This window comes from Ambystoma mexicanum, chromosome 5p (genome assembly GCF_040938575.1).
Source record: "Ambystoma mexicanum isolate Mex_15411 chromosome 5p, UKY_AmexF1_1, whole genome shotgun sequence".
NCBI classification, from domain to species: domain Eukaryota; kingdom Metazoa; phylum Chordata; class Amphibia; order Caudata; family Ambystomatidae; genus Ambystoma; species Ambystoma mexicanum.
This window is the reverse complement of record NC_090930.1, coordinates 1,356,761,623-1,356,776,513: the sequence shown is the minus strand read 5'-3', so window position 1 is coordinate 1,356,776,513 and position 14,891 is coordinate 1,356,761,623. Positions and strand designations below refer to the sequence as shown.

The 14,891-nt window shown below is 41.5% G+C and overlaps 1 protein-coding gene across 22 annotated transcripts in view; it reads left to right on the top strand.

Moving 5' to 3' along the window:
- CTNND2 (catenin delta 2) overlaps positions 1-14,891 on the top strand; it is a 3,553,726-nt gene that overhangs the window by 2,577,910 nt on the left and 960,925 nt on the right. For all 22 annotated transcript variants that reach the window (XM_069613767.1, XM_069613768.1, XM_069613765.1 and 19 more), the window contains one exon: positions 11,706-11,919. In XM_069613767.1, coding sequence (XP_069469868.1) covers positions 11,706-11,919 — 214 coding nt within the window. The remainder of the gene's footprint in view (positions 1-11,705; positions 11,920-14,891) is intronic.

Here is a 14,891-nt window from a genome sequence, read left to right as displayed (position 1 = left end):
CCGAACATTGTAGTAAAATTGCTCCTACCGCTCCTACAGAAGCATCAGTTTCTAGGATGAACTGTCTTGACTGATCTGGTTGAGCTAAAATGGGTGCGTTGGAGAACTTCTTTTTGAGAAAAAGGAAAGCCTCTCGGGGTTCCTTGTCGAAGGCGAACTTAACTCCCTTCTTAAGCAATGAAGTTAGAGGGAGTACCATCCTAGAAAAGTTGGGAATAAACCTCCTGTAAAAGTTGGCTAATCCGAGGAAGCTCTGTAGTTCTTTAATGTTAGTTGGTTCCCTCCATTCCATGATTGCCTTGACCTTATTGGGATCCATCTTGATGCCTTCTTGTGATAGGATGAATCCTAGATAGGACACTGAGGTTACTTCGAATTGACATTTTTCAGGTTTGACCAACAGTTGATGGAACTGTAGTCGGTGCAAAACCTCCTTAACTTGCTGCCGGTGATCGGCTAATTCTTCAGAATAAATCAGGATGTCGTCTAGATAGACTACGACTGACAAGAATAACTTGTCTGCAAACACCTTGTCCATATATCTTTGAAAAACTGCTGGAGCGTTCACAAGGCCAAACGGCATTACCTTGTATTCATACAACCCAAAAGGGGTCCGGAATGCCGTCTTCCATTCATCTCCGTGTCTTATTCTCAGGAGGTGATAGGCACCCCTTAAATCGAGTTTGGTGAAATACCTTGCACCCTGCACCGCCTCCAGGATGTCCCTTATAAGGGGCATAGGGTATCTGTCTCGGATGGTTATCTTGTTGAGACCTCTGTAGTCTATGCATGGACGTAGCTCAGTGGTGTCCTTCTTTGGTATAAAGAATAAAGAGGCCCCACAAGATGATCTTGATTCTTGGATTAATCCGTTTTGGAGATGGGCATCGAGATAGATTCTGAGAGCTCCTCGTTCGGGAAGGGACAAGGGGTACATTCGACCAAAGGGCACCGTAGAGTTGGGTAACAAGTCAATACAACAGTCTTCGGCCCTGTGTGGAGGTAGGCTTTTAGGAATGGTATCCAGGAACACCTCAGAATATTCCTGATACTGAGTTGGGACTGTTGACACGATTACAGGCCCGATGACCCTGGTCTCTTCTTTGGCTACTTCCTTGATGGCAAAAGGGTCCATACAATTTGTCTTACAGAACTGGGAGTCAAAGCTGACCCTATTTGCGGTCCAATCTATATGAGGGTTATGCTTCCTTAACCAGGGAATGCCTAATACCAACGGAAAATGTGCCGCTCTGATCTGGTCAAAAACCAGAACCTCTTGGTGGTGGTCCAGTGCCATTCGCAGGGGAATTGTCTCACTTACAATAGGTCCTGAGGACAAAGGTGTTCCATCAACCTCTTCTACGGGAATGGCCCTTGACTTCGGTTTCGTGGGAACAAGGTTTTCCTTAGCCCAGTGTAGGTCCATAAAGTTTCCTGCGGCACCGCAGTCCAACATAGCCAACACTTCGACTTGTTTAGAATCCGATATCCATAGTGAGACCTTGAACACCATCAGACTATTTACTTCTGTGTCCCCTATTGTTCCTGCATGGTAGCAAGGGTTTTTGGCAAATCCCCCGACACTTCCCTTGCCACGGTTCGGGGGTTGTAGTTTTCCTTCCGCCTGGGAGGAACTTCTGGACAATTCCGTAAAAAATGTTTTGAAGATCCGCAATACATGCATAAACCTGCCTCCTTACGGCGTCTTCTCACTTCCGGAGTAAGAGGACCACGAGTAGCCCCGATCTGCATGGGTTCCTCTGTTAAGGGAGGCGTTCTCTGAACCGGAGCTTGGGTGGGTAAACCAGTTACCTGCTGGTTTCCGCGAAACCGTCTTCTTTCCTGACGACGTTCATGTAATCGAAATTCTATCTGGAGGGCTAAGGTCATCAGGTCTCGAAAAGAAGAAGGACGAGCTACTCGAGCTAGCTCGTCTTTAATTTCGTCTTGAAGACCTCGTCGAAAGATCGTTTGCTGTGCTGAGTCCGGCCAATCCGCCTTGGCCGCAAGTCTCAGGAATCTGGAAATGTATGTTTGGACGTCTGTGTTTCCCTGGCGGACGTCCAGGATAGCTTCCAAGGAAGAGTAAAGAACTTCAGGTCTGTCAAACCTGTCCTTAAATGCAGCTACAAATTGGTCAAAGTTATTCAATGCAGGATCTTCGTTTGTGACTAACGGGGTAGCCCAAGACAAGGCGTTTCCGTGAAGATTGGCTATGATGAATCCGACTCTAGATCGATCGGTTCCATAGGCATGAGGTCTGAAGGTGAAGTATACCTTACAGGCGTCCAAGAATTCCTTAAGTCCTCCCGGATGGCCATCATATTTGCCAAAAGAGAGTGGCATAGTAGGTAAATCCCCATGATCATCTCGGTGCAGTACGACCTGCTGTCGAAGGGCGAGATTCTCTGTTCTCAAAGACTGGACTTCCGCAGTGAGATTCTGCATGGCTGCGACCAGCTCTTGGTACTGCTCCAAGGACGCCATGGGTAATGTATGGCGTTGTATTCTGTCAGACGTCGGTCCCACCTCCCCTATCTCCTCACCGGATTCTTCAGAGGATAGATCCTGGAGCGGATTCTTCTTCTTTGGAAGCTTCTTCTTCTTGTTGCTAGATGACTCGTCCTTATAAATCCGGACCTTCTTTTCACGGAGATAAGGTCTATCCCCTCCAGAGGCCACCGTGACAGTAGTGGGAACCTGTCTTGGGTGCCTCCAGTGGGGCCAGCCTCACTTTCAGGGAAAAAGCCAAAGCAGAAAAAACCCTGTAGGTCTTGATGGTAGGAGGTGAGGCAGTCCTTGATAACCCAGGCCGTTGGAAGAAAGGTGGATAGCGAAGGCTGACTGGAAGTAACCAGATGTCCGCGACCAGCTTCCAGACAGAGCTCAGAATAAGACTTGCAAGTAGAATCCTTCGATAGCAACAAGGAAATCGTAAGTAAGTAGCAGGATAATAGACGAAAAATTGGAAGGAAAGGAGAACAAATGGCCTAAGAAGGAAACCCGAAATGAAATACCCAGTGGAAGGAATAGATGGCAGATACCGCCGAGTAATAAATAAACCAGATACAGGAAGGGAGTGCCGCAAGGTTAGATGTACCGGGCGGCAAAGGTAAGTAGTAAACAGTGCAAAAGAGTGCCGCGCACAGAGAAGGCTGCAGGCAGCAAGGAAGGAACGGTGAGATGTCGAGCAGAGAAGTAGGAGGAGCCAAGAATCCAGGTAAGCAAGACAGCAAGTCCCCGAAGCGGTGAAACAGCGGAGTACACGCCGTGAACCCTAAGAATACGAAAGAAGGAAATGCAGCGAGAAACTAAGGTTGTACTAGATTGGATAAAGTTGGAAAACTAAGGCGGCTAAGGAAGCCCAATGGAAGGGAAAATACTAGAGAGCAACGGAGCGTTAGAGTGCGAGAAGCAAACACAGATACAACGCACCGCACAGGGAGGCGGAGTCAGTACTTATAGAGTCCTCCGCCATATTGGATGAGGACTAGAGCGAGGTAACCGCTAGCTAGTGCCGCCAGCGGTTCACCGCCATATTGGATGAGGACTAGAGCGAGGTAACCGCTAGCTAGTGCCGCCAGCGGTTCCATAACTTCCACCCCTGATTCCTGACAGTTATACTGTTCTTCGACTAATAAAGTTCTATAAGGGGAATGTTATTCCTACAGTTCTGTATGAAATGGATGTCAGGCCTTTAGCTTGAGCAGTGAACTGGACAAGAATTGAGGGGAGATTATGGAGAAAACTTTTAAACATTCCACAGTCTTTCCCAAAGTCCAGTCTGCCCTATGGACTTGGCCTGCAATGTCTGCAAGCCTATTAAGATTGGAAGGTAATCTCACTTTATAGATTGATACTTACTCTTAACAAAAAATAATTATATGAAGATATCAGGTTTCATCTGGAACAGGGAACTAGTGTAGTATTAACAAAATTGAATATAGAGGCATATTATTGACATGTGATCAATTGGAGGTGGACCTGATTGATCATCCAAGTGGGGTTAAATATACTATTATGAAAGCTGACTGGATTTGTACACTGGATTTGTGGGTAAACGATGCTCTTATGAAAGTGGACTGGATTTGTACAATTAATCAAATGCAAAGTTTGGAATTGGCAAAATCATTCTTTGTGGTGGACAAACTGAGACAAACTCTACCCTCTTATTTACGATGATTTTGGAACTCAAAGTGGATGCAGGAGTCTGTAAGATTTTGTCTGAATTCGATCCTTACCAGGGAGATTTTGAGAATACGGAATAAGCAACAGCATTTGCACAATAATTATAACTTGTGTGGGGAATTAAAGGATAAGAGTTTGAAACAATTGGCAGTTTAATGTGGAGCAACATCGGAATTGAGAGTCATGTTTTTGTTGCATTTTGTTTATAGTCTTGGGAGGTTTTTTGCATTTTGTACATAGTCTCGGGAGGAAAGCTCAGGCGAAACGCGCTTGTCTTGAAGCAAGACGACACGGAGAAACACAGGTTAGATCCCCGGGCCAGTGCTTAGAAACTTCTGGGTATTAAGCGTGTTATAAATAACCAATTAAAATAGAAAAGAATAGCTAAACGTTGAGGACTTTTGGATTCGACTGTCTACTGGTCATGAAACTTTTCTTGCTTTAGAAGTGTTGAGATTACTGAATGAATTAGGTTTCATTAAGTTCTAGAAGTATGTGATTTAATATTGTATTTAATATGTAATTGCTGAAGTTGTGATTAATGTATTTTGAGTATGAATGATGTGAAAAATTGAGATGTCTAATAACCACAATACATTTTTTTTAAAATGACCTGCCTCACTCTTCCTCGTCTCTGTACCCCATTAGTAATCAGTTGTATTACCCTGCCCCCCTTCCTCATCCCAGTACCCCAATAGGAATCTATGCCATTGCCCCGCCTCCCTCTTCTTCATCTCAGTAACCCATTAGTAATTGGTTTTATTTCGCTGCCTCCCTCAGCCTTGTCCCAGCACCCCATTAATATTCCATTGCATTACCACCACCTCACTGTTTCTTGTCCTAGTACCCCATTACCATATCTCTCTCTTCCTCGTCCCAATTCTCTACTACCGCCACCTCACTTTTCCTCATCCCAATACCCCATTCATGAAATACCCCTCCTCCCTGTTCCTCATCCCAGTACACTTTTAGTAATCCAATATTATCTACTGGACAAAAAAACCATGATAAACCCCATGTTGCGTAACTTAAGAACATATATTGATAACAAAGGATAGGACATCAGTTATGTGATCAGAAGAAACAAGGTAGATTTACAGTTGGTGGGATGTATAGCATAACAAATCGCTTGACTTTCAGTAAGAAAAAAACATAGTTAAGGGACAGTTAAGGTGAATAAGTCCAGTGAAACAGAACCCTTGAACTTCACTTAAAAACCTTCGGTTGAAGTGCATTTAATGCACAAAACTCCTGAAATTCAGCAGGTGTTGGAAGCTGTGTTATTTTATCTATGAGGCCCCCATTGTGCAGCCTGTAAGCACACAGATGATATCACAATGCACTCTGAATCACCCAGTAGAGTTATCCCAACATAAATACATTCACACTCGTGCACTTTTCCCATGTAAACTGCGTCAGATGGAGTCCGCTCTCAAGACCTCTGAGCATTGCCCAAGCTTATCAACTGAGGCCCCTGTGCCTGAGAGCTGGACTTACTGAAGAGCCATGGAGGAGCTATCTCGCCCTTGGAAGGCAGGAGAAGGCAAGCTATAGGAGTGGCCAAGGGATGGATGCTGCTTGCATTTGTCACATTTTCACACACAGTCCTACATGGAAGGAATAATATTCCAACACCAATGAAACAGTGGAGTGAATTGAAGCACCATAACAAACTGCTGAACCAACTTGTAGCATCATGTAACTGTGTTGCAGCAACCCATAGCCCCTTGTGATGAGTATTTTCTTTTTTCAGATGCTTCAGTTCTGGTTTATACTTGAAGCTATCTTCAGTCAGATCTTAACAGAAAAAAAGAACATAGGGAAAGAGATAAAAGACACAGGAAAAATACAAGAATGAGAAAACAGCTGGGGGGGAGTGACAAAAAGGGAGAAAAAATAAAACGTATATAAAACTGCAGAAAATACAACCAATACAACCATGGTGTCTCAATTAGAATAAGCCAGAAGTACAGAACATCGCACAGGAGTACTTTGTGGTAATACAGGTCACTTGGAGAAGAGATTGAGACAGATCAGACACCTGTCAACCGCTCCCCCCAACTTCCTTTCAATCACTCACTGCTCACACAATAGGGATTTGTCCAGTTTTCAAGTGTGGAGATAACATGGCACTGGCGAGGGGGAGTCAGTGCCTGAAAATACTGTCAGAGAATGGGTGGGGAACGGTGACATCGGAGAAGAGCTCCCTGCATGTCCAATGCAACTTCTGTAGACTACCCAAGAGGTTCCCGTGATGGGAGTGCCCCACCAGCATTTCAGTACTGTTTCAGCAGACAGACATTTTCGTCCTGTCTTTGTTGTTTGAAGTGCTGCAATCCTGGTATTATGTGGCTCAGTTCCCTTCACTGTCACTGCTACTTGACGTCAGCCAGTTGCTTGAGACATTTATCTTGCCATTTTACTTTCTTCTCACTGGTTGTGGTATAATTTTATGAAAGACTGTTCAGCACTCCAGATGTGTGGGATCCTTGTTTGTACAACCCCTTGAGTCAAGGAGTGACATGTGGAGAAAGGAGATGGATAGACAAGAAAAACGCTTAATAACCAAGATGGAAAAAGAGGAGAGAAAATGTGCTTGAAAGAAATTAAAAGAAAGATACAATGGCAAAAATACAGTGCTAGAAAAAAGATGCAGAGGAATAACGCAGGATAAAGAGAGAACGAAATGTGTAGAAAAAAAGTAGGTCGTTCTAAGAAAGTTACCCCATTATCAGTCAATCTTATAAGCTAATTTAGCTTCCACATAACCAGTGTACACAAGCAACAAAAAATGAAGTAAAACAAATATACATTTCTCACAATTTACACCGTATACAGAGTTCATTACTGCTTAAAATAAGCATTCCATTTAGTAATGCATTCAAATGGAGTTACCTCATATGGAGTTACTGTCCAATCATTACACAGCAATTTGCTATTGTCCTGGCATTTATAACTTGTTATTCTCGCCACACTTGTAAAATTATTATGAGTGCAAACTGTTGTAAATTGAAAACAATATATATTAATTATGTACTGTGGCAGAAATTAACTGCTATATATTGGCACCCCCGATTTAATGCCCTTTGACATACAATCTTCCCCACAATTCTCGGGACAGAATAAACAGGCTAATTTAGGAATTAACATTATGTTTTATTGAAATAAAATAAATGAAAAGGTGGATCCCAAGCTTTCCACTGGGGCGTCACCACAATACTACACAATCACAAACAGCTTCTCTACAAAAACTAAAATACCTTCCTCCATCTATCTCGATATTTCGCGTACACATGCATCCATTTACATAAATAAATCTCTATATGTTTAACTCTGAATAGCAATAGCAATATGCATTCTAGTGATAATTCTGCTGCACTCTATCAGAACTCTCTTTACTTCAAAACATTTCTAAATTACGTAATAAGTCACATGACAAACCATTTGAAAATGTTGCTTTCCCCAATTACACCAACAAATGCTGCAATCTGAGAACTGTCGCCTACATCCCATTTCACATGCAAATATGGTGTTGTGGGTTGCTAGTATGTGTACGTAATTTCAAAGTATGTTTGCACTGAATTGCAGATTTTGAGTTATGGACGTAGTGTTATTGATTCAGAATGCACAGAATTTGGTTTACCTGCCCAACCTGGGAGTATGATTTTAGGATTTTATTAAACAGGTATAAGTGTCCCTCCCACCTTTTCACAAATAGATTCCCACTGTGCAGTTTCAATAATGAGTGGTATTTGGGACTTTTATTATCATCATTTTCTATGGGATTGAAAATTACATAATTCAACTTTCTCTAATTTCTGAATCCTTATTAAATAGCTATAGCCTTCACAGAACACACATTATTAAGTACATCTTTGTTAGGCTATGGTATGGACATCTTCATATCACAGCTCAATGTTCACTTTTTCTGATTTGCAAAGAAAGGGGCACAGATTGCGTAGAAGTGCTATTTGCATCACTGTGCACACAGCTCACAAAAGGATTTTGGGTTGGACTGAAATAACAGCTCACTTGATTTTAAATGCAATGAGAATGCACTGTCCACTTCCCATTTAAAATCAATGTATTTTTGTTACAGCTTCCCATACCGCCCCCTTTTTGGACTTTAGCAGAAAAATTGTTGTAATGAGTACATATCTATTATTTTGGGGGATTCTCATACTCATGATCTTTAATGGCATGGAGACCCTCTTGTGTTCCCGAATTCCCAACCAGTAGGCCCTCCTGGTCCCTTTCCATCCTATTGGAAAGCAAGTCTGTATCAGAGCAAGTTGATTTCCATTCCCACATGGATAAGGCTTTGTCATCTGCAGAGAATAACCATTTTCAGCACTAAACCAATAGGATGAGTTCTTTCCTGACACTTTTTCTGTGTCAGAATTCTGCCCCCTCTCCTTCTCATATTTTAAAATGACCAACATTCCCATGTTTATGTCATGATAATGCCAAACTGCTGATTGGTCCAATATTTCCATTGGCCTGCTTCACAGTCACACACTTCTAGAGAATACACCCCCCAAAACTTCATTGGATGTTCACATTTCTATATTTTTTTACAAAATTGTTTTTAATCTATAATTCATGGTAGCAACCTGACACATTAATAGCACCCCTGACCCCTGTTGTGACCCCCTTGCCTAGACGCATGACTGATTATTTTTATCTACTTGGGAAATTCAAATGATTTTCTTTGTCATATGGCTCCAAAATGACAGCTAAAAATGTGATTAAACTATAAACAAGATCTCACGCTTTAGAACAATGAGTCATGAGACCAGGTATTTGTAATTGCTTCAGTCAGTGACTGATTTGAATGAAATGACAGGTATCTTTTGGATTTTTCATAAAATGATATCTGGTCAGATCCATTGCCTTGAATCTAATTAATGGCAACATAGTCTGTTTGAAGCCAGGCCTCAGAGACACAGGGTAATGCTATTCGAGCAGAATTGGTCCACTTTTTTGTTAGGGGCTTGTGGGGTGTGGCCTGAAATCAATAGAAAATGGGGGTTCCAAACAAGCTACCTATTGATGTCAACATATAGGTTGGAAATTCAGACTAGCAAGGGGTGACTGCAGGAAATTATCTTATGTGAAGCATATACCACAAGATGCAAGCAAAGGTTGGGTTTACAAAAATATACTTAATTTTATTTTCTGATACATAATAAAAGGGACAGCAAAGGTCCGTCTTCTAAAAAGACACATGTGACAACATAAAACAACAATCAAATGAAAAAACAGTATTCTAAAACATAAGAATATCTATTGGCATGTATCAATCTCAATAAAGCACATTTCCGACTTAAAGTGATGTTAGAGAAAAGTTGACTTCCAGTAATATTAAATACAGTTAATTCTCAAGGAAGGCCCCATGTATATTGTGCTCAGAGACACAGGCCTGATTGTCTGATTTACTAAATTTGAAACGCCTCAAATTGTAAGTTTAGGAAAGGTTAATGGATGTATTTTTGAATATTTATTCTAAAACTAGGTGCCTGTGGGAGGGCCCTAGTGCAGATGGTCCCTTTTGTTCCTTGTGTGCCTAATGAGTTCTCTTGACAACCAGCCATACATATTTCCACTGTGAGATGCACAGGACCAAGCTCCTGGGAACATACACCAACCCCAATTGAAAACTGTATGCAGGACAAAAGTGAAGTTGTGACATTTGGTTAGTCCACAAGAAGACACAAAATCAGCTTTGAGAAGCCATATTAGAAAACCAATGGGTTGTCATACATTTACACAGTAACATTCTCCATTTCAAAATATCACAAAAATATCACAGATAGACATTCTTATATAATCATCTTAGAGTGTTACATTTATAAAGAGGTTATTGATATCTCTCTTTATATATATGTATATTATTTGATTTGCTGTTGATATTTTAATACAGTCGGGCCTATTTGCACATTTAGGGATGGAGTTCCATTTTAACTGGGGCTTTCTGCATCTCCTGTTTTCACTTTACATTAGTTAAAATCCATTCTTTGGGTGAAATGTATTCAATGGCCAGTATGGTTCCTGGGACACCTGCATCCCACAGGTGTGCCTTGTTCATAGCAATGGAAGACGTATTATAAAAGGGAAGCAGAGAAATGCACTATTCCTAAAACGCTCCCTTTGAATTCAGGTAGTTTCCATTTGCCTCTGCTATTCTCCTTACGCTGAGCCATCTGCTTCGCCCTTGAACGAAGCAGCAACTGCCAGCAGTTTTTCGGTATCAGTTTGCCTCGGGGAAACAGGTTTGGATTCTATTCATCTTCACAGAACAGAATATTGGGATTGTCGACAGGCAGATTACATGTTGTTAGCCCATTTACTTTTAAATAAATAGTTTACATATTTATTTCTTAGTTGCAGGCACCAAGAGTTAAATCGATGTGAAATGTTATACAGTATCCAGACTGGTGGTGTTGCATAGAAGTACAGGTTTATTGCAAGATTTGTCTTCATGATTACGGGTATCATATGCACAGGACAGTTGCACACACTATAGCTTAATGATAACTTTCGGGCCTCTGACAGTGTGATGACATTTTAGGTAACCATTGTTATTTAAATCTGGTTCAAATGCTAAATACTCTGTCACTATCACTCTTAGACTTCTGAGTCTTTCATCTGCTAAGAGATTAATGTTATTGTATGTTTTAAAGCCATCATGGCATTAGATGTCATACTTACTGGCTCAATATACCATTTCCCAAGCATATTTATGTCAGAAGCTGATGGCCCAGAGAGAAGCGAGTGAGTGAGTAAGGGCAGTGTTCTTTAGGTGAAGACCCTGTCTTTGGGGGTTTGAAAGGGGTGAGGTATTTGCATGGGGGAGGAGTGGTCACCTATGTATTTAAAGGTTTAAAATAACCCAATTAGTACATATGATATTGTAAGTCACCGTGGAATTACCTAACCATATAAAAGTTCTTACTCCACAGTCTCGTGCCTCTGTATAGTCATTGAACCACCCTGTGCTTGCAGTCGGCTTTTGAAGTACAATTGGATGCCTGCCCATTGCAAGGATTTATGCTTCTCAGGAGACGTTTTGGTGCCTGCCGAGTTTACAGTTGTGTTAGAGTTCATGGGTAATAATAGTGCCCCTACTGAAGCATTTTGTTGTGGGCGCTGTTGGCACTACTTTCAAATTGTCACTTCCGTATTTTAAGGATTCAATAACCCAATTAGTACATTGCAAGTCACCGTGGAGTTACATAACTGTATAGTGCAACCAGCCCAGCCCAGACTGGACGTACTTTGTGTGTGTAAGTAAATTTAATACTGCATCTGCTTACTCTTTAGTGTTGTATAATAAAAGGTTGTATGACTTAGAATTTAATTTTTATTGTATTAACCTGTATTGAGAAAATATTCAGATAATCATTGCTTATTTGTCTTGATTCCTTCAACTAGAATTAAAAGAACATTGTATGTTTTCCAAAAGTAACTGTCTTGTAAAGTTTTAATCTTGTTGCTTTGATGCTTGACCGTTTCAGATACGGAGACAGGGCGGAATTCAGTTACTGGTGGACTTATTGGATCATCGGATGACTGAAGTCCATCGTAGCGCCTGTGGAGCTTTGCGGAACCTAGTGTATGGGAAGGCTAACGATGATAACAAGATAACCTTGAAGAACTGTGGTGGTATCCCAGCACTAGTGCGGCTTCTTCGCAAGGCTACAGATTTGGAAATCCGCGAACTGGTCACAGGTTGGATGCTATTTTTTTGCTATGTACACCTTCTGTCTAATGGCACCAATGATCGGTGGAAAAGTTCTGCCTGTTTCTTAAAGCTGAACTAATACATCGAAAACATGTACCAGTAGTGTGCCCATTGGTACTTAATACAAGTGCCTTGCTCTATTACAGAAAGCCATGTTTCATAGACCTCTTTAAAATTCCTAAGAAATAGTATGCATGTCTGCTTCGGGAATCTATTTCAGTTCTATGATGTCTACCAAGATCGAGGTGTTTTTGCTACAAGGTTTAGCTATTCTTCCCAGAATAAATTGTGCAACACTCCCGTTCATGCTGGCATCCAAGGTCAGAGTATGCAGCTGAAGTGCAATCGCAGCAGCAGATATCTGTGCAGAATTCTGTGTGAATGAAGTGTGCTTGGCTCCCACATGTTGTTCCAGAACAGTCGCATATCTCCAAGAGTAGCAGTATGGCGAGGAGAGTCCACACTGGGCTCTCAATAGGTTGAGAGCAACAGTGAACAACACAGGAATTTAAGTCACATATAATTTGGCAAGCACTGATGCATTTATCAATGCACATTATTTCGAGTATGAATGGAGATACATGGGCGTTTGTCCTCATCATGCAAAGAGATGTCAATTCTGTTTTATTGGAGGTGCGCCCAGCCAAATGCATGCACTGAGAAAATGACACTAGTTGACAGTGGTCAAATGTCCCTGTTACCTCTGGCTCACAATAAGCAATGACTTTCCCTTAAAGATTATGAAGGAAAATGGTGTGTGGGCCTCTGAGCATTGTATCTCTCAAGTACCAGCTGAGTGATACACTCTTACAATTTGTGTCATCACACAGTAGTGGATCTAGGACAACGACACTGTATCTTCAACCATAATCTCTTGAGGATGATGGGCGCCCAGTCTACTACCTTTAACCTCTTGCAGCCCCCATGACTCGAACTACCGCTTCAGCAGAAAGAAAAAAAACACCACTGGCATAAGCGTCATAGAAACAGTGATTCAGAAGAGTTGGTAAACAGTGTGCAAGTGCTAAAGGCGAGGTAGCCTTTGCATAAAAGGGCATTTTAAAATGTATTGGAGGGGAAAAAAACGTAAAATAGAAAGATAGTTGGCGACAGAAGGTAGTGAACATCCGGTCCAAAAGGATATTTGGGAAAGTAAGGGAAGGAATCCAAAACGGGTATTTTGAAAGTAATTGCTGGGAAGAGTTGAGAGTATATGTTTTAAGCAAGCAGAAAAAACGATGTTTGGAAAAGTAAGGGGACACGGCTCATATATGATCAACGGTGGTGAAGCGCAAAATAGTGACAGCACCTTTCTTTTATGATGAGAGACCGCCCTGTTGTAAAAAAATGTATTTGCCAAAGAGTAGATGCGCCACAGTTTTCTATTGTTGGCGCAAGGCAAGGCTATGTACTTGCCTGTGTTCTTGTCAATCATACATTATTTCTTTCAATTCAGTCTTACACCATTACACCTTCGATATTCCACGAATAGCTAGATGGCTTGTTCATGGTATGTCTGATGCAGAGGACTTCATGCTAACGGCGGACCCTCAGCCTTGCAAGTCCTCTTGAATTTTCAAAATCTTTATATATGAAACTGAATGTATGTATGTGTGTGTGTATGTTTGTCCGGCTATACAAATCCACACCATTGAACCCACGTCTACCAAATTCTGCATGGATTCCTCTTTTGGATGGGGCAAGATTGTGGTCTATGTTTGGATGCAAAAATCTTAAATGCAAAAAGAAGTGTGTGTGTGTGTGTGTGTATGTGTGTGTGTGTGTCTGTCTCTATCTCTCCGGCTATACAAATCACAGAGTTGAACCCACTGGTACCAAATTTTGCATGGATTCCTCATTTGTCTGGGGCAGGATTGTAGTCTATATTTGGATGCAACAAATGTACTACGTAGACACTCATTTACTGATGCTCACCCGGATTCACTACAGTAAGTACTAGAAGCAGGAAAAATTTGGAAACGTGTCTGAAGCAAAATGTTCCATATGGTTAACCATAATAACCATATGGTTATTCCTTTAAAACATATTACTACTGTATACAATTTGAAACTGTTTATTAAAGCACTTTTAAAGGAAAAAAAAAAAGAATTACACATTTTTGTTTATCATGCCACTGAAAATATGGGAAATGGCAAGGTTACAGTTTACTTACGTTCATTCACGAGAAGAGAGCACATTCAATCAATCTTTCTTGGACATTTTCTCAAATGTGCTGAAGCCATTAAGTGCCTGAAAAATGCTGCACAAATAACGATCTTCACTTGAAAAAGCTCCATCTGATGCAAAGTGAAAATCAATATTAAGAGCTTCTAAAACACAACAACAAACATCAGCACGACTTGCCAACCAGAGGACAAGAGCAACTTTCTCCAGGGCAAATGAGATGCCAGGGCAAACTAAAGCAAGACTTGCTGACAAGAGCAACATCCTTCAGGGCACATGAGACACCATTCGATCAGGACACTGGCAACGCCGTGCCCCAGCTAGTGAGTATATATGACTGCTTGAGGTCTAGCAACTAATATTGAAAAATCAAAGACCATGGGTTTTAGGGGAACAAAGGAAGTACAAATCTCAGAGTGCCTCAAATGGACTTTGCATATTCACTGGCATCGTCTTCGAATTCCTCACGCCATTAGCACTTTTTTTAAATGTTACTAATGCTGCATGTTAATGATTGTTTAAAGGTAAGCACTCTGTTCTCCTAGGTGAAAAATTTGAAAGGCTCTTACGGTAGCTCGCTTTTCCCATCGGCACCCCTGGGCTGAGTATCATGCCAGACTACTGCCTTCGGCTTGCAAACTCTTCAAGGTGTGGGGCGAGCTTAAGCCCTACCAACCCAGGGGCTGGCACCGCACTTGGTCGTATCCCCAGACCTATGTAAAGAAAGAATAATGAACTACCCATTGTGAGTACTGGTTTAACATCCCATATTCAC